At 33.6% G+C, this 18,967-nt stretch overlaps 2 protein-coding genes and 1 pseudogene across 2 annotated transcripts; 2 read left to right on the top strand and 1 right to left on the bottom strand.

The window, feature by feature from the left end:
• The first annotated feature begins 1,743 nt into the window (after positions 1–1,743).
• LOC143596618 (PI-PLC X domain-containing protein At5g67130-like) lies at positions 1,744–8,398 on the top strand (annotated as a pseudogene).
• Positions 8,399–10,618: 2,220 nt separating this feature from the next.
• On the top strand, positions 10,619–12,528 carry LOC143596615 (UDP-arabinopyranose mutase 1-like). Its single transcript, XM_077075347.1, has 4 exons — positions 10,619–10,936; positions 11,626–11,876; positions 11,949–12,117; positions 12,205–12,528. Exons 1-4 carry the CDS (start codon positions 10,619–10,621, stop codon positions 12,526–12,528), a joined length of 1,062 nt encoding a protein of 353 aa, XP_076931462.1.
• Positions 11,567–16,340, bottom strand: LOC143596029 (tRNA (guanine(26)-N(2))-dimethyltransferase 2-like). The gene is made up of 12 exons (XM_077074910.1): positions 16,077–16,340; positions 15,034–15,291; positions 14,869–14,956; positions 14,659–14,780; positions 14,431–14,570; positions 14,270–14,342; positions 14,093–14,181; positions 13,897–14,002; positions 13,613–13,825; positions 13,332–13,526; positions 13,184–13,261; positions 11,567–13,099 (listed from the first exon to the last, which is right to left on the bottom strand). The coding sequence occupies exons 1-12, from the start codon at positions 16,236–16,238 to the stop codon at positions 12,857–12,859; spliced, it is 1,767 nt and encodes a 588-aa protein (XP_076931025.1). The 5' UTR covers positions 16,239–16,340; the 3' UTR covers positions 11,567–12,856.
• Between the last annotated feature and the right edge of the window lie 2,627 nt (positions 16,341–18,967).

Raw genomic sequence — 18,967 nt, 5'->3', positions numbered from 1 at the left:
TATTTTAAATCTCATAAAATTAGGATGTTATATGTCATAGATTAATAATTATTATTTTCCTTTTGCAATCCATTTATATTATATCTATAATATGATTAAATTATTCATTTTTCTTTAAACTCTACTTATATTATATCTATGCACCTTTACAAAAATAAATATTTACATATTTTACCACTATACATTGTTAGAAAATATTCCACGACATATTTGGCGAAGTTCAAAAATCAATAACAAACCGTGTTTGTTAAATATTGAAAAGAATATAATTTTAAATGTTATCATTAACATATTCTGCTATGTATATTGTTAAAGATTGTAAGTAAAAAAAACAAAAACAAAAAAACTCTAATATGCTTTTAATTTATGAAGTAATTTTTTTAACAATTAAATTATAAATATATGTTTAAAAGTTGATCCATTTTTTAAAAATAAATTCATTTATCTATTGTTTTTTTATACATTGTCATGTAAATTTATAAATTATAAATATATGATTTAAATCTATTTATGTATTTTTTTGGTTAATTAATTTAGTAAACTATACATATATGTGTTAACTTGTAAAAATAGTATATACCAATCACTTTCAAATATAATAAAGTTTATCATATTTAAATTCTTGGGTTTTTTTACCAAGGATTGTTTTGGGTTTTTTTCGTTGAACTTAAATTTGATTGTTATGTGTTAAAAGTTGATAAATAGATCGTTTGTCACAAATTAACTACATTTGACTCAAATTTGTTACGGATAAAAAAGTTATTTAAATCTATCTATTTAATTTTTCGGTTAATTTAGTAAACTATACATATATATGTTTTATTGTAAAGATAGTATATACCAATCACTTTCAAATATAATAAAGTTTATCATATTTAGTTTCTTGGGTTTTTTTATCAATGATTGTTTTGGGTTTTTTGTGGAACTTAAATTTGACTGTTACGAGTTAAAGTTGGTAAATAGATCGTTTGGTACAAATTAATGCCAAGCTCAAATTTGTTACGGGTAAAAAGTGAGTAATCTGAATGTTTTTAATAATTTAAGAATGCAAATAGATTTATCGTTAAACGTGTTACAAGTTCAAAGTTTTGACATAAAAATGTAAAACAAATTAAAGTTAGAATATTAAATGTGATTGAGTTTCGAATTTATTTTTAAGGACATTTTCGGAAATAGTTAAAAGATTCGGGATATTGCACATTAAGTATTTTTCCCATAACTATTAAAATTTAAGAAAAAATGTCAAGCATTTCCGATATGCCACCTCCAGGCCTATCACTTTTATCAAATTAGAAATAATTGTGTCAGCATTGATTTTTTCTTGAATAGTGATCCGAATGGTCCTTGAAGTTTGATAACTTTATGGGAAGAGTTGGTTATAAGAGATGTGACAATGACCATTGTTGTTACATAAAAAAGTTCAAGGGTTCTTATATTATTCTACTACTCTATGTAGATGATATGTTGATTGCAGGTTCAGAAATGACAAAAATCAAGAAGTTAAAAAAGCAAATGTCTGAAGAGTTTGAAATGAAAGACTTAGGAGCTGCAAACCAAATACTCGGGATGAGTATTTTCAGAAACAAAGAAGATGGTTCTTTGACGCTCTCTCAAGAGAAGTAAATTGAGAAAGTGTTAGAGAAATTCAGCCTTAAAGATGCCAAGATCAGAAGCACACCCTTGGGAAGTCACTTTAAGCTTTCAAAAGGTCAGTCACCCAAATCAGAAGAAGACAAAGCAGAAATGGCTAAAGTTCCGTATCCATCTGTAGTTGGTAGCCTCATGTATGCAATGGTATGCACGAGACTAGATATTGCTCATGCAGTGGGAGTTGTTAGTCGGTTTATGTCTAATCCGGGTAGAGAACATTGGGAAGTAGTTAAGTGGTTGCAAAGATATTTGAAGGGGACTTCAAAAATGGCATTGCATTTTAAGGGGAAAGATGTTATTCTGAAAGGCTTTGCAGATGCAGACCTTGGTGGTTTCAAAGAATCATTCAAAAACACTACCGGGTATGTCTTTACAGTGGGAGACACTGCAGTAAGTTGGATGTCTAAACTACAGAAAAGTGTTGCCCTTTCAACCACTTAAGCATAGTATATGACAGTTGCTGAAGCAAGCAAAGAGCTTATATGGTTGAAGAATTTTCTGAACGAACTTGACAAAGAATAAGATGATTGTGCACTATTCTGTGATAATCAAAGTGCAATTCATCTTGCAAAGAATCTTGTCTTCCATTCGAAGACGAAACACATATAGCTGAGATATCACTTCATCAGGGAGAAACTTAGTGATGGTACTATGAAGTTGAAGAAGATCAAAGGAACTGAAAATCCAGCTGATATGTTGACTAAGGTTGTCATCTTAGAGAAGTTAAAGCTTTGCATAGCTTCAACTGGCCTTCAGGATAATTGAAGAGAAAGCCGAGTAACTAGGATTGTACTGAGATCAGAAGTTTTTTACAGAATTACAGAAGCACAGTTGAAGCACATGTGAAGATTGTTTAGTGTCTTCAAGTGGGAGATTGTTGAGTGTGAAGCCACTCTTGTGGTTTGCCAAAAAAACAGAGGCAGAAAACATGTGTGAAAACTGCAACCATGTTTGCATCCTAAGGAAGTGGCTGAAGACAACTGTGTGTTATCCATTTCTTCTTCAACATTAATTTCTTTGTTTGACAAATTCCTATTTAATCTCGTATTTGTTTTATTGCATCAAACAAGTAATAAAAACCTCCTAGTTACCGAGAGTGGATGTAGGTCAGAGCCGGACCGAACCACTATAAATCTTTGTGCTGTTCTTGATTGTGAGCTGAGTAGTGTGTGATTTGTGTTAGTGTGTCTGACCCGTCTGATTCTAACATCGCATACCAATGGAACTACATAGTTGAAAACCAATGTTAGTTACTATTAATTCAATCACTTTTATTAAACAAATTAAGACCAGCATATTATATAGAGCTTATAGATATTTTATTTGTGCTGATTGTAGTTGGTGATGGTGGAATGAATCCAGGAGAGTGTTTAAACCAATGTTGCAAAAGTCGCTAGGCGGTCCTTATGCGGCCGACCCCCTTGGAGGGAGTACTCAGAGTATTCGGGGAGTAATCGGAGAGTACTCGGACATGGTAAATATAAAGAAAATTAATATTTGGTTATTATATATATGTCAAATATCATAAGTTTACTAATATTTATAACAAAATAGGTGAATATCAATATAAATAAAAGAAATACATTTTTAAATATAAATTATTCTAAAAATTACTAATCATTAATTAAAAGAATGATATTTGTTCTCTAATATTATTGAAAACAATTATGTTTTATTATTTATTTTTTTTTTGAACAAAAATCGGTCCAAATTCACCGATAAGATGTGATTCTGGCTGAGGTTACCACATTTGACCGATTCTTAGTAACTAGGCGGATTTACAGAAACTCGCCTCGGTGACATACCTTGTAGCGAGTACTCGGCCTTGTAATCCTACTTTTACAACATTGGTTCAAACAGGAAGAAGAGTGTGAGTCATCTTCAATGAATGATAAAACAAAATCACTTGTTTTAGTCAACTACTTCCGTACAGTTCCTATAAGGATGTTGGCATGCCTTATAAATAATATTGGTGCCGGTGGTGGCCTCTTGAACATTACCAACACATGCTTCACTGATTCTGGCAATCGTTGGGCCAACTTCCTTGCAGTGGATTATTACAAAGTACTAAACCAAATCTTGTTGTTGTAACTATATGTTCTTTGTGTTTCATGAGAGATTGTTTGATTATTAGAGAAGCGAAGGCGGATGCAATGACATAAATTCGTGCTTAGTAAGTTAATTATTTGATTTAGATGTTAAATTTGGTTAATTATATTTACCAAAATGTAATGATGAGAACACTGAGGTTTATTTACGTATTTTGCAGCCTGGACAAGGAAGCTGTACACCTTGAAGCTTTTGGCCTCTTGGGCGTAAACTAATACTTAAGCTGTAAAATCTCATGTTTAGGTGTTCAAGCTTTTGGCATTTATACTTTAATATTATTTTGAGTGAAAATGTGTGTTATTTAATTGATTAAGGGTATATATATATATATATATATATATATATATATATATGAGAAATACGATGTGAAAATGCTTTTAAAAATGAACATAGTTTATGGATAAATGTGTATGTTGGTTAAATTATAATTGATGAGAATGAGGATTTCGTTGTAGATGCTCCACATGTTCAAACACCTTGGTATCATGAGGCTACAAGCTCTTCATTATTATACATTAAGGTTATATTTTTGTATTATTACACTAGGTTCAAAACTTATGTATTGCACATCTAATGTGTTGAATAAATGAAATATTAAATAATTAGTAAAGAAGATTGAAAGATTATAAAATGATAAATTTTTTCGAAATATGAATTTTTATAAACAACCAATGCCCATAAAACATCAAGGACACTGACACACCGTTGCCTCCACAACGTGAAGAGCAGCCGCAAGAAACGAAAACAAAATACATGAAGACAAAATTACACAAATTCAACCATCTATTGATCTAAATTTTTGTATAGTTGAACTAAAAACTAACACTTTTATATCTTCAATAATATATACCACTTTGATAAAAACAATATTTTGAGATAATATATTTTAAAATTACCGATATACTAATAATTTTATATATTTAAATTAACTCAAGTAAATCAAATATGTTGCTATATTTAATATTTAATATATTATATTATAAATTAGTAGAAGTGAAAAAAAGAAGCAGAAAAAAAAGTCTTGTGTCTCATTGAAGTGTGATAGTTGACGCAACTATTACTTATTTGATTAGATATAGATTTATAGAATAATTATTATTAGACAATATGCTTTGGGCGTCACCCACCCTCATGACAAAATGGTAGGGGGAGTTAAACACCATTGCACGCAAATCAATTGCCACTCCCTCTATCGCCATTCTACTCATGCGTGACATCACCGTCATTGCATTTTTTTATGTTTTGATTAGTCTAATAATCACCATCATCACGATTAACAACTTATTAACCCCCCCCCCCCCCCCCCCCCTGTTTTACTAAACAAGTTTGATGGGCTAGTTAGTTAATTACTACTTTCTACGTGACAAAACTTTTAGTTATCATGCTTCATAATAGTTAGTGTTATATGAGTAACAGCTAAGGAGATAAACTCCATCTATTTAATGTACATGGTTATTCATTTAATTACGCATATTTTTAGTTGTCTATAGACAATATAGAAAGTGTCATCAGGTAAATTACATTGTAATCTTGTATCAATGTTATTACAACGTTTGTATAGCACATGCAGTAAATCTTTTCTCATCTGAACTCGATATCTTTATTCTATAGTCAAGAAAAGTAATTGCTTTAACATTTTCTATAATTTAAATAAATATAATTTATAACAAATAATAAAAAAGCATTGGATTAATAGATACCTCTCACTCTCTCAGATAATAAATATCCTCATTTACAATTTAATATATATATTCAGTTCATAATATCATATTCTTGTACCATCTTCCATCAGTTTCATATTGATCATTGGGCATCAACAGTCGATTGATATGGAGTTACATAGATCAATTTTGTTTATGTTTCTAGCTCCATTAATGATGTTCATCTCTATTGCTGCTGGTTGCTCCAATGGAACATGCAAGGTACGTTTGTCACTCACTCTCAATCTCTCAATATGCATAAATTTCGGCAACGATAGTGAAACAAGTGAAATTGAAATGATTGTGAATCGGTCTAGTTAGGGGATGATTGTGAAAATGATGGAGATTGCGAGACCGGACTTGATTGTTTCTCTTGTCCTCAAGGATATCCAGGCTCCAAATGTGTTCGATCAACCGGGACACCAGTATTCAGTCTGTTGGTCAGTCTATCGATCTCTCTTTCAATTTACAAAAGTTTTGACCTATAACAACGTTGGATAGTAAAACTTTAATTTACTATATACAAGGATAACCATGGTTAAATCATTGCTACTAATTACTACGGGTTAAGTTACTGTTTTTGGTATATATCTAATTGATTCGTTTGCTGGCTCAAAATATCTTGAAATTTTAATATAATGTGTTATGTTTTAAAGTTTTTTATGACGAATAATTAAACCAAAGCTGACACAATGTGTTGGAAAGTGAGGCATTTGATTGAAGACACGACATATGATATGAACGAACTAGCCCAACCTTTTTATTATTGATACCTAAAAATATAATGCACACCCAAACTAGCTCTATCATGTTTATTCTAGTTATAGATAAAACAATCTTGATGAATAAATAACACAATAGTTGCAGATCTAGAAAAAGAGTTGAGGGGTAGTGCAAGCTAAAAAAAAATTGTTTAGGGGTAACCGACGCATAAAGCAAAGAAGAAAATAAAATTGCACTAAAAACGTGCTTCGTCAAAAAAACTGCACTAAAAATATACTATCCCCAACCTATGTTAGATGTGTCCTTGCCAATCCTAATTGGACTCTAACTCTAACAAATAGATTAATTAAACTAACTCATGATTATCTAAACAATTAGATAAAACATAAACAAACAAATAAAACTCTAAATCAATTAAATTTAACTCATTAACCAACCAATAATATAAGCAAAAGACAAAATGTCTCTTGACCGGGACTTATGACAATATTCAGCCTTAAGATTTATAAATGCAGTTTTTAAAAATACCTGAAAAGAGTCAGTGACATAGCTTGTTGCCCTTTTATCTTCTATTTCGATAAATAAACTACTAATTAACCAATTATATTGATTATGAGTGTTATACTTATAAAATCATTGTCGTTCCAAAAAAATGTTGTGTTACGCTCTGCTTTATTTCTAAAATTAATTGGCATGCTATTATCATGAATTTGGGGTCTTCTGTTTTCTGTTTTTGTTGGTGATGTTATGATCATAAATTCATAACCAAATTCAAAATAGAAGTCAACACGTGTGATAGGTTCTGGGCTGAACTAGTTGGACTTTTAGGCTGAGCAGAAATAAATAACTGAACTTTATGGGCTGGGCTGACCACTTTTGCTCTAGATAACCTGAAAAGTAACTAACTTTTATATTGTTTTTTTTTTCTTTGAACGACAGAACGATTCTCTACCATTCAACAGATACTCGTTTTTGACTACGCATAACGCCTTTGCAATCGATGATGGTCACCCAAGAATTACCGTGACGAATCAAGAAGACAGTGTCACTCAACAACTAAATGTATGTTTCTTATTCAAATCATTTCATTTTTATAAAGTTTATAGGTATAACTTTAAGCGTTACAAATTTGCTACGAGAGAGAAAAAATATACCAACGCGTTACTTATTGTTGTCATCTTCTAAAGAATGGAGTACGGGCTTTGATGCTTGACACATACGACTTTGAAGATACCGTATGGTTGTGTCATTCTTTTAAAGGAAAATGTCATGAGTATACCAAATTTGTAAGTGATGTACTATACTCTCATGCTGTTTTTTGTTCTTATATCTTAGTCCAAGTATCCAGTTATTACGACTTTATAACATTTTTTACTTGATACAATTTGTTCATGTAACAGGTACCAGCTATTGACACTTTGAAGGAAGTTGAAGCATTTTTATCAGCAATCCGAAGGAAATAGTGACAATCATCCTTGAAGACTATGTACAAGCACCTAAAGGTTTGACCAATGTTTTTACACAAGCGGGTTTGAAGAAATTCTGGTTTCCAGTGACAAGTATGCCTAAAGAAGGTCAAGATTGGCCTTTGGTTCGGGACATGGTGGCTAACAACCAAAGATTGCTTGTTTTTGGCTCAGTTAAATCCAAGGAACAAAGTGAAGGAATCGCGTACCAGCGGAACTACATGGTTGAAAACCAATGTTAGTTACTATTCACTTTTATTAAACAGATTATAAATAAAAACCATATTATATAGATGCTGTAAGTTAGGGGTGTTCATGTTGGTAATTTTAGTGTTGTCAACATGATTGTAGACGGTGACGGTGGGATGAAGGCAGGGGAATGTCCAAACAGGGCGGAGTCATCTTCGATGAATGATAAAACAAAATCACTTGTTTTAGTGAACAACTTTCGTACACTTCCTATAAAGTTGTTGGCATGCAGTCAAAATAATGACGGCCTATTAAACATTACCAAGACATGCTATAGTGATTCTGGCAATCGTTGGGCCAACTTCCTTGCTGTTGATTTTTACAAGGTACTAAATAAAAACCATATTCTACTCAAAATTGTTTGTTCTTTATGTTTGATGAAATGTTGTTTGATTATTAGAGAAGCGAAGGTGGAGGGACGTTTCGAGCTGTTGATTTTCTGAATGGAGAGCGTTTGTGTGAATGCAACGACGTACATGCGTGTGTGGTCGGTTAAATATTAAATTTGATTAATTTTATTTAACGGGATGTAATGAACATAATGAGGTTTATTTTCATATTTTGCAGCATGGAGGAGGAAGCTGTACACCCTGAAGCTTTTTGGAATGATAATATTTAAAAGTTGTAGTTGTTTAGTAAGTAATGTGATGCATGTTTTAAACAAACATGTATTTTCCCTGAAATAGTAGAAAATGAACAAAAAACTATCAATTTCCGTGCCCTACACAAAAGATTATAGATAAAAAGCACTTATTCAATATTTGAAATAATCTAGACAAATCCGAAGTCAAACTGGGGTTTTTGGTCATGTAGTTAAAGGACCATCTCAACTAAAAGAATATAATTTTCCACGTATAATGAATGAAAACATTTAGAGTGCAATTTTAGAGATATTTGTATCTTTATTGTGCACTTCTAATGTACTTTTGTTAAGTATTTGAAATTTAATTTGGTTTTTTGTTTTTATTATGTGAACCGACATTAATAAGACCACTAAATTTAATTTACTTTGAGACATCAATGAAATCATTGTTGGGTCTACCACTATAAGTCACCAAAATGTATTCAAAGTGGGTGCTTTAAAAGTAAATAACTCGTATCAATGTTAACATTAGAAATTGCATTTTGAATAGTTAATTACATGTCCCATGCGGCGTATGCTCCCTAACTTCGAAAAAATTACATTCATACTCTCCGAAACTTGATGTGGTAAATTGGTAATGCGTATTTTGCTCACATTTGTTACTACCATTTGGTCAAATTTGCTTAGCTAGACTGGTAATGCATATGTGCTTACCATTAGGTCAATTTATCACTTGTTAAATTGTTATCACACATTAACCGGTGATCATCAGATTGATATCAAAAACAAAAGATCATACATAGGTTTGGTAAAGCATCAATTGTTATCAAACCATTTATTATCAGTGTTTAATTTTTATTACACCATAACAAGTGGCCACTACATGCATTGATATTAAAACGAAAGATCATAGTTTTGAGTTCATTGAATAAAGAGCCTAATACTTGCCACTAATACCTAGAGGCTTAACAATAATATATATATATAGATAATACCCTAACACCAGTAGCAAGACAATGATGATGATGCTCTTCAAATCGTTCTTTTCTTCAAGATCTTCAACATATAATTTAAGCCTTTTTGGATAACACGAAGAACAAGAAGGTCCAGGAATATTAGTGACCACAGACTTTTCACATCTTGAATCCTGTAAATATTTGAAATTTAAGAAATCAGCAAATGAAAGATGAAAAGGGGAATTCAATTAGGGTTCTTACGAATCCGGCACACAAGCAGGAACTACATGAGCATACCGCCATAACGATGAAGATCAAGGTGGGTTGGAACGACGGAGAGATAGGAGATGCTTTATTTAGTAAAGAGTAATGAATAATAAATCTAAAAAGAAAAGGTATATAAATATATATATATTCACACATGACTAGGGTTTTCATCGGATTGGGTTATTCGGATTTGAAAATTTTGACTCTATCCGAAATCCGATCCGAATTACAAATATTCCTATTCGATCTAAATCTATTCGAATTCAATTCGGATCGGATTCGGATAATATCCGAATAATCCAAAATTATCCGAATAATTTGAAATAAACCTAAAAAACTTTCCTAATTTTTTGTTCCTAACATTTAATAGTTTCGAATCACAATAAACATACAAACCAGAAAATATGAATTACTCTTAACACAAATTTAAACTTCAAACTTCAAATAATAGTCTAATAAATATACCAAACCGGAAAATACCACTAAAAACATGTTTTTTGTTCGGATTAAAAGGATATCCGAACAATCTGAATTTTTTAAAATTCCATATCCGAATCCGAAATAGTTATTCGGATTTTCAGATTAATCCGATCCAAATATCCGAATAAGTATTCGGATCAGTTTATTTGGGTTTCGGATTTCAGTTTTTTTTTTATTTCGGATTTTTTGAATACTCCTACGCATGATGACAACCACAAAATCGTGAATATGACCTTTAAATATAACCTTACACTTAAAAGTTAAATGAGTCACTAGGAAAAGCAACAAAGTCGGAAAAGTATATTACTTTGAACAATTCCTAGCCATTGCAACCCCTAGTCCATAGTTATCTCATTTCTTATATAACACACTCTCTCTCATTAACTCCAACCATTAGCCTCACCTCTGTAACTTCTTTAATTTCGAGCAATTAATATGGCTGCTGCTTCTTCAACATTCCCTCTCAAAGATGAGCTCGATATCGTCATACCCACCATTCGCAACCTCGAGTTTCTCGAGATGTGGAGACCCTTCTTCCAACCCTATCATTTGATCATTGTTCAAGATGGTGATCCATCTAGGTCCATCAAGGTCCCTGATGGCTTTGATTACGACCTTTACAATCGTAATGATATTAACAAGATCTTGGGTCCCAAGGCTTCATGTATCTCGTTTAAGGATTCGGCTTGTCGGTGCTTCGGTTACATGGTGTCCAAGAAGAAGTATATCTTCACCATTGATGATGATTGCTTTGTGAGTTTTTTTTATTTTTCGTTTTTTTTTCTTTTATATATTAGAGATCCATCAACATGCATGGTTGTTTTATGGATACAATAATATGTGAGTGTAAAAATTCAATAGAAATCATTTTGGTTTTTTTAAACACTAACGCGGACATATGCTTGATAAGCGGGTTACATAACACGCCCATTTAACATGATTAAAATACAGGCAGTTTTATAACACGAAAGACATGACACATTTAACATGGGTATGTATAAGCAATTTGATAATATAAATAACATGATACGCTTAGCATGACACGCTAAACATGGTTAATAATAAGACAACATTTTTTTAGAACATCAACTTTCTTATATTTAGGCTACGTTCTCTCCAAATTAAAATTACTGTCCACGTTTAATTATAATATATTTAACTGTAGAAACTATAAAAAAAATTATGTCATTGTGATAAAGGGTTCATAAGCGTGTCATGTTGATGTTTTAACCAATTTAAAATGATAAGTGAAATGAGTTATACGTGTCATAAGCGAGTTAAGCAGGTTGAACCCATTTATAGACGTTTTTATTATGTCATTAGCGCTCAAACACTAACCCGTATAATTCCATATCGAGTTAAATGAGTCGTGCCATAATTTATCAACCCTACATTATAAGTTTAATGTTTTGAAATTGCTGTGGTTTTGACAATGATGATAGGTTGCAAAGGATCCAACCGGGAAGGACATAGATGCACTTAGACAACACATCAACAACCTCCTTAACCCTTCAACTCCCTATTTCTTCAACACCCTTTACGACCCATTCTCAGACGGTGCAGATTTTGTTCGCGGCTACCCATTTAGCCTCCGCGAAGGTGTTCCAACCGCCGTGTCTCACGGTCTTTGGCTCAACATCCCAGACTACGACGCACCAACACAACTAGTCAAACCCCGAGAAAGAAACACAAGGTGCATTATTAAACCGCTACAAAACCAAGTTCAATGGTTTCATATATAATTTTATATTTTTTGTGTTTGTAGGTATGTTGATGCAGTCATGACACTCCCAAAGGGCGTTCTCTTCCCTATGTGTGGAATGAACCTCGCGTTTGACCGGAGCCTTATTGGTCCAGCTATGTACTTCGGGCTCATGGGTGACGGTCAGCCCATTGGCCGGTATGATGACATGTGGGCTGGCTGGTGTGTTAAGGTACTCTTACTAGACAAATTTTCAAACCAAATTAGACCTATTGCCTTTTGGTCACTTCAGTTTGCTAAACGTGTGACGATTTCGTAGGTTATATGCGACCATTTGGGGCTCGGGATCAAGACGGGTTTGCCCTACATTTGGCACAGCAAGGCAAGCAATCCATTTGTGAACCTCAAAAAAGAATACAGAGGCATATTTTGGCAAGAAGAGATGATCCCGTTCTTCCAAGACGCCATCCTCCCGAAAGAGTGCACCACCGTGCAGTCATGCTACAAAGAATTGGCTAAACAGGTTAAGGATAAGCTAAGGAAGATTGACCCATACTTTGTTAAGCTTGCGGACGCAATGGTTACATGGATTGATGCTTGGGATGAACTTAACCCACCGGCTAAGGCGGCTAGTAGCCAGTGACGAACGATGCACAAATACACAAACGGTTATACAAGTCATCTTGGACGAGAGTGAGAATAATAAAATAGATGGTTTCTGTTTATCGTTTTTGTTTATGTAACCAGCCCGGACCGCATTGTATCGACCAAGCCCGAATCGCGCCCAACTCGTTGATTAGTGTTTGTAATATTATGAAGTTTTTGACTAGTGAAAAAACATGGGATTTGAAAGTTGAAACAAGAACAAAGCTTAATTGTGTTTGAAAAACTAACAAACATTCAAAATTTATAACTTCTGATAAAGAACTTGCATCCATAAATAAAAAACGGGCTATCGATTATAACTTTCTTCACGAAACAGAATTCGGGTCTTCTGTCTTTTGACGCTTAACTTGAGGCTCTTCAGCTTCTTGTTCATTGTTGTTAAGCACACCATTCACCGCATCTGCACCCAATAAAGAGACATGTTTGCTGGTTATGGTCCGACCTGCCCTAAGTTTCGGGCCCCAGTGTCTTTCCGGGTTAGGAAGAAAACGTGCAACCTTCTTGCTCTGAGCTTTGCTAAGCGATGCAACCACTCGTGCAAAATTAGCCTATATATAAACATAAAAAGATTTTTAAAAGATAAAATAAATGGATGTAAGAAATAATAAAAAATAAATGAGGCGTGAGATTACCTGTAGAACGGGTTCTTTGGAAAGGATCACGCTTCCAGACTGATCAGCAGATTGCTCTTTCACCGGATGATTTTTAACCTTGAATAAAATAATATTTATAAAAACAAACGATAAAAGGTGTGATAAGGATTATTAAACCGTAGCTTACCCAACATCGCATGATATCCCAAATGACATCCATAGGAGCATCAGATTTTAACCCCAACGGGTTTACATGAGTTCCAGAAATACGATACCCAGCATTGATCACAGCCGATCTGAATATTACTGCTGACGGGGATGTGCACTTGAGGGTCCCACATAGATTATGCAAACTCAAGAAAAGAGGAACATCGGGAAGTTCCTGATGAATTTAAAGCTCAAGTAAGTGATTACATAACTTCTTTAAAACGACCCGGTTTGACCCGCTACCTAATAAGCAGACCCTACCTCAGAGATGGTTGTTAGAACAGCAGAAATCCTATTACAGGCGGGATATCGATTCTTCATAGCTTTAACATCTGCTAAAATGGATGTGACCCAATCTTGATCATGAATAGGGTCAGACCAAATGGGCCCGCCCATGTTATATTTCTTGCCACAGTCACTGCACTCTTGTGGGACCACTGGACCGAACCCGGGAAGATATCTTACACTAGTGTTCTTCACAAAAATAAGATAATTAAAAATAAAGTTGATTGCTTTACACATTCAAGGTTTTTGAACAGGCATACCTTAGAAACGGTCCTCCCGATTGGCTGAAGATGAAACGAATCACAGCCGACACATTGGTAAACGTATGAGAGCTTAAGTGGTGTATTCTTCATTGCACTTGCTGAACTGCATTTTTTTCACAAGTCGATAAATATGATAAATATTAAAATTGTACAACAGCATAACTTGGAAGTTATCGGGATTAAGGATGCTTACGTGAAAACTCGAACAAATACGCGAACGTAAAAATCCATTTGAACGGATAGCACGGGGATGATGTATCTCTTGTACCGATTTGCATGACTCTGCACAAAGATTACAAAAACACAAAACATATATAAGACCATTTTAATTGCTTTGTTATTTTATTAAGAAATATGAACTATGAAGTACCTCAATGCATGCAAGGACAATCCGCAAGGCCATTTCGTGACAGTATTTTCCTCTCAAAGGGTATGAACCGTATCTAGCACATGATTTTAGCATTAGATAAGGGCATAAATGTCTTTTAACAATCAGGTATTTCAAAAGGCAAAAAGAATATAAAATCATACTTTGAATAACAGACTTCTCCATTGCTACCACATAAAACTGCCATATCTGTTGCGGTGCACATTAGCAACCCGCCATCTGCAATTGACTGAACCGCAGAGTCCAGGAACACAGAGGGTGAACCATACGGATCAAGATCAACCTGAAAAATCAACAAATTAATTATTATTTCTGGTTATGAACTTATAATAATATATTCGATTAATTATATTATAAACACGTATCCATACCACATCAAATTCCTTAGGATGAGTGAGCATATAGACTCTAGCATCAGCAAGATTTGATTCCACTTTCTCACTCGCAACTGAACCGTTAAACTTTATGTTTCTCCTGCAAGCTTCAACAGATGCTGCACAGAACAAACACTAATAAAAATCAATATGCAAAATGCAAAATGATTAATCTCAATAAACAAAATAATAATAACAACAATGCACCTTTATCATTATCTAATGCTACAACTTGTCCAATCCCATCCACTTCGCGTGCATATCTAAGAGCTCTTAATCCCGAAGCTGACAAAGCCTATCAATCCAAAGTTAACTTTACATTAATATTCTCTCAAATATCAAAATTTTAAAAGAAATAAAAAAGATTAGAACCTCGAGAACTCGTGGCGGTTTTAGTTCTGGGGTTTTTCTCTCTAGTGGTTTCTCGGGTTCGTCACCATTGCTACACGGTTCACCTTCGGGTATCTCTTTTAAAGATTCACCTTCACCATTGGAGATTCCATTAGAATCATGGTTTTCTAGTACTTTTGATGCCTTATTCATCTTTTTAGATAAATATGCCTCGTGTTCTTCTTTTCGTTTTTTAATAAATGTCCTCAGTACCGCAATTGACATGTCTCTATTATTCACCTGATATTCATATATATGTGACGTTAGAACTTATCAATAATGATACAATTCTGAATATTCAAGTCTAAAGTATCTAATTATTGTGTTTACAAGTCGAATATATGCAGTTTCCAGTGTTTAGGTAAAGAAGTGAAACAAATTCTATATATCCAATTACTTGGAGGTGAAATAATCATTTTAGAAGAAGCTGCAATAAATGAACTGGTAATCAAATGTCTGTACCTCTCTTAAGTACTATCACTGTTGTAAAAATCAGTAATCGGCGAGTGACCGATTCAATTTCAGCTAATCGGAACCAATAATCGGCAGTCGGTCAAAGCCGGTCCAAATTGGTCAAATTTCAATCAAATTCTGTCAAAATTAGTCTAAATTGTTCAAAATCTTTAAAGTATTTGAAAACTCGTAATTATTATTCCAATGCGACTAATAAGTTTAAAAAATTATTTAAAATTTTTTGAAAAACTGAAAATTTTAGTGTGTGTGTGTGTGATATAATTTTTAAATACAACATACAAAATTCCAATCCGATTAATCCCAATTGATCCCTAGTCGTTAAAAAGGTAACAGCTTGTACCAAATTAATACATTCTAAAAAAAGAAAACAACCCTAGTAGCCATTGATGTACCAAATCCAGCAATTGTGCAGCTACCATCATAACAAACCATTCCCAATTCATTGATTAACTTAACCAACAAAAGCAGTTAAATTTAAACATAATACACCATACCCACAAGACACAACATCATATTTCAACAATACATGATGAATTAGGTAAAAGATCAACCTGTGCTTTATTATAAAAGACTTCATTCTTCTTGTGCATCAAAATCTCAGCTTCACCTTCTTTAATTACAGTGTAGTCACTCAGATCAAAAGGCGGCGGAGTCTTATTAATCTGGTGGTTTGTTTCTTCCCCTGTTTTTGTCTCCTCGACGCTGCTACCCATCTATAATAATAATAATAAGATTCTTGTAGTTCCGGCGGTTGCTGTGGCGGGAGGTGGTGGTTTAACGACGGCCGGTGATGGTGAAAGATATTTTATAAGAAAGGCTAGAGTTTGTGAAAGAAGGTGAAGCATTCAAGTTGAGCAGTTTATAAACTTCAACTGCAAACCCTATTTTACAATTTTCCAAACAGTTTTGTTTTGTTTTTTTTTTTTTTTGTATTGGATTTTAATAATCCAAACTTTGCTTCGTTGGCCGGCGTTTGGCTGAACTTTAAAAATATACTACGACAATCCCAAGTTTCAAACTATTGGATGTAAGTGAGCTTTTCACTAACGGAGTTAGATTACGTTAGTTTTGCTGACTTGGCTGCTGACGTGGTCGCTTAGAGGGAATTCTGTTTTAAAATAATAATTAATATATAAATAATCTTTTATATATTTTTATTATTTTATATATATATATATACATACAGCGCAACAACCACCATTACCGCCAACCTCTATCGGCCTATCGCCTTTACCACCGTCAGTCCGTCCTCAAATCTGTATCTTAAGTAGCAAGCACGTCACGTTAATCACCACCACCAGCGCTAACAGCCTACAACCACCAGTTTGCTCTGTCGAAAAATCGGTGTCATCGGAATCACAACTTAGTCACTGGATCTGCTAAAACCACCACCGAAATCGTCGTTTGATGCTTCCTGTTACAACCTTGAACCTCCACTACCACCGAATAGTAACCAAACTTACAGAGTCGGCTCAAACCACCACCGAAATTTGTTTCAGAACGATTCATAAGCCCTAACACTGGTCGCAATTGACTCGATTTCGGCTATCCCATCGATCTTGGGGATAAACTTCACCACCTACTTGTAGAGCTTAATTGAAGGGTTGAATACATTTGTCCCCCAAATTGTTCAAAATTTTCATGGAACTGAAACATAGCGTGTTTATTTACTTGCTTTGTGAAGTGAATTATTCCAAAATGAAACATATTTCAGTGCACGACGCGAGTGGATTTGGGATTTAAGGCTTCTCATCATAATTAAAGAAGTAGACAATGACGGAGATCGAGTAATGGAAGCAGGTGGTGGTGTTCTTCCCCAATTGCAAACCCAAAATCGTATATGAAGGATGGTGATCGATGCAGTGACGGTGGTTGCTGTGGTGGCTGTCGAAAGGGTGGGGGCTGGTGGTTGGGGTGGTGGAGGACTGGAGGGTGGTTAGGATGAGTAGCCACATCAACAAAAATTAATGGGATCTAACTCCGTTAGTGAAAAGCTCGCTGACGGCCAATAGTTTGAAACTTGGGACTGCTACGGTATATTTTTAAAGTTCGACTTAGCACCGGCCAACGGGGCAAAGTTTGGATTATTAAAATTCAATATTCCTTTTTTTTTCTCTCAAAATATAACAAATTGGGAAAATAAAATCATATTTAAAATATTTTAGTGCATTTTTGGGATTGCTTTTTAAAAGTGCTTATGGCTTTTTGGAGAGACAAAATATCCAAAATGCTCCTCCAAAAGCACCTAAAAGCTTCAAATTGGAGTCACCTAAAAAGTTAGTTTATGTGGGTGAAAACGCGGGGCGGGGGGGGAGGGTGTGTGGGGTGTTGGGTTGTGGTTTTGTTTTAAGGCTTGATTGGAAAGAATGTTGTAAGTTTTATTTTTGAGTTTGTTTATGGATAAGATTGGGACTATGCCCGTACCTAAAATCAGTAAATCTTGGTACCTATACATGTACTCGAATTTTATGGTACGGGTACAGGTACTTTGGGTACAGTACTCGCTTTGATACACATTTGTTCCTTTTTTTAAATCTCCATTAAACTAAATATCGGTAACGTTATGGTACCGACAATCAATTATCTATAATACCAAAACCGTAATACCAAAACCGTAATACCGCAACCAAAACATAACAACAAAACTAAAAATGAAAGAAATCAACCATAATATAAAATTCATTCAAAATCGAGTAATAAATACCAAATGCAAAGTATACAAAAATAATTAACAAAATGTTTAAAACAAAATTTACTTATACAAAGAAAGTCAACAATCAATTAATCTTTGCTATACATCTTTTTATTTTCCTTTTTCAGTTTCTTTTTTTATTGTTTCATCAATTTTTATAGAAAAACAAGAGAGAAAGCTAATACATGTTATTTAATAATATACACGATTACACATACATGAATAAAAATATACGAATACACAATATATGAATATACACGTATATTTTTAAAATGAACTTATTCAACTAATATATATTATGTTTTGAAAATCCTTCTTGAAAGTTAAGTCATAAATGTTGAAACCTTATAAAAGCCCCTATATATTCTATACCGATACCAGTACACGTAATACCCGTATTTGTACCCGTACATATACCCGAAAGAACCCGTACCTATGATTAGTAAATTTGAGTACTCGTACCCAATAAACCCGTACAGTTACGGGTATTCGGGAAAAAAATCTCATCCCTGATCCTAGGTGCTATCCTTGTTTTGGTGTTTGTATTTTAAAGTTAACTTCTTGCTACTCTTCATATGTATTTTAATGATAATTGGTTGTTAAAAAAATCTTAGTTTCTACATGTATTTGAAATTTATCAAGGGTTTCAATCGTATATATATCTCAAATTAATGGGATATACTAAGTTTGATAATAATGTAATATATATTTATAAAAATATTAAAATAATATTAAAATTAAGTAAGAATA

This window comes from Bidens hawaiensis, unplaced genomic scaffold, assembly GCF_021521415.1.
Source record: "Bidens hawaiensis isolate Kalapana, Puna unplaced genomic scaffold, B.hawaiensis_p1.1 tig00001721_1, whole genome shotgun sequence".
Classification (NCBI taxonomy): Eukaryota; Viridiplantae; Streptophyta; class Magnoliopsida; order Asterales; family Asteraceae; genus Bidens; species Bidens hawaiensis.
This window is presented reverse-complemented; position numbering and strand designations above follow the sequence as displayed.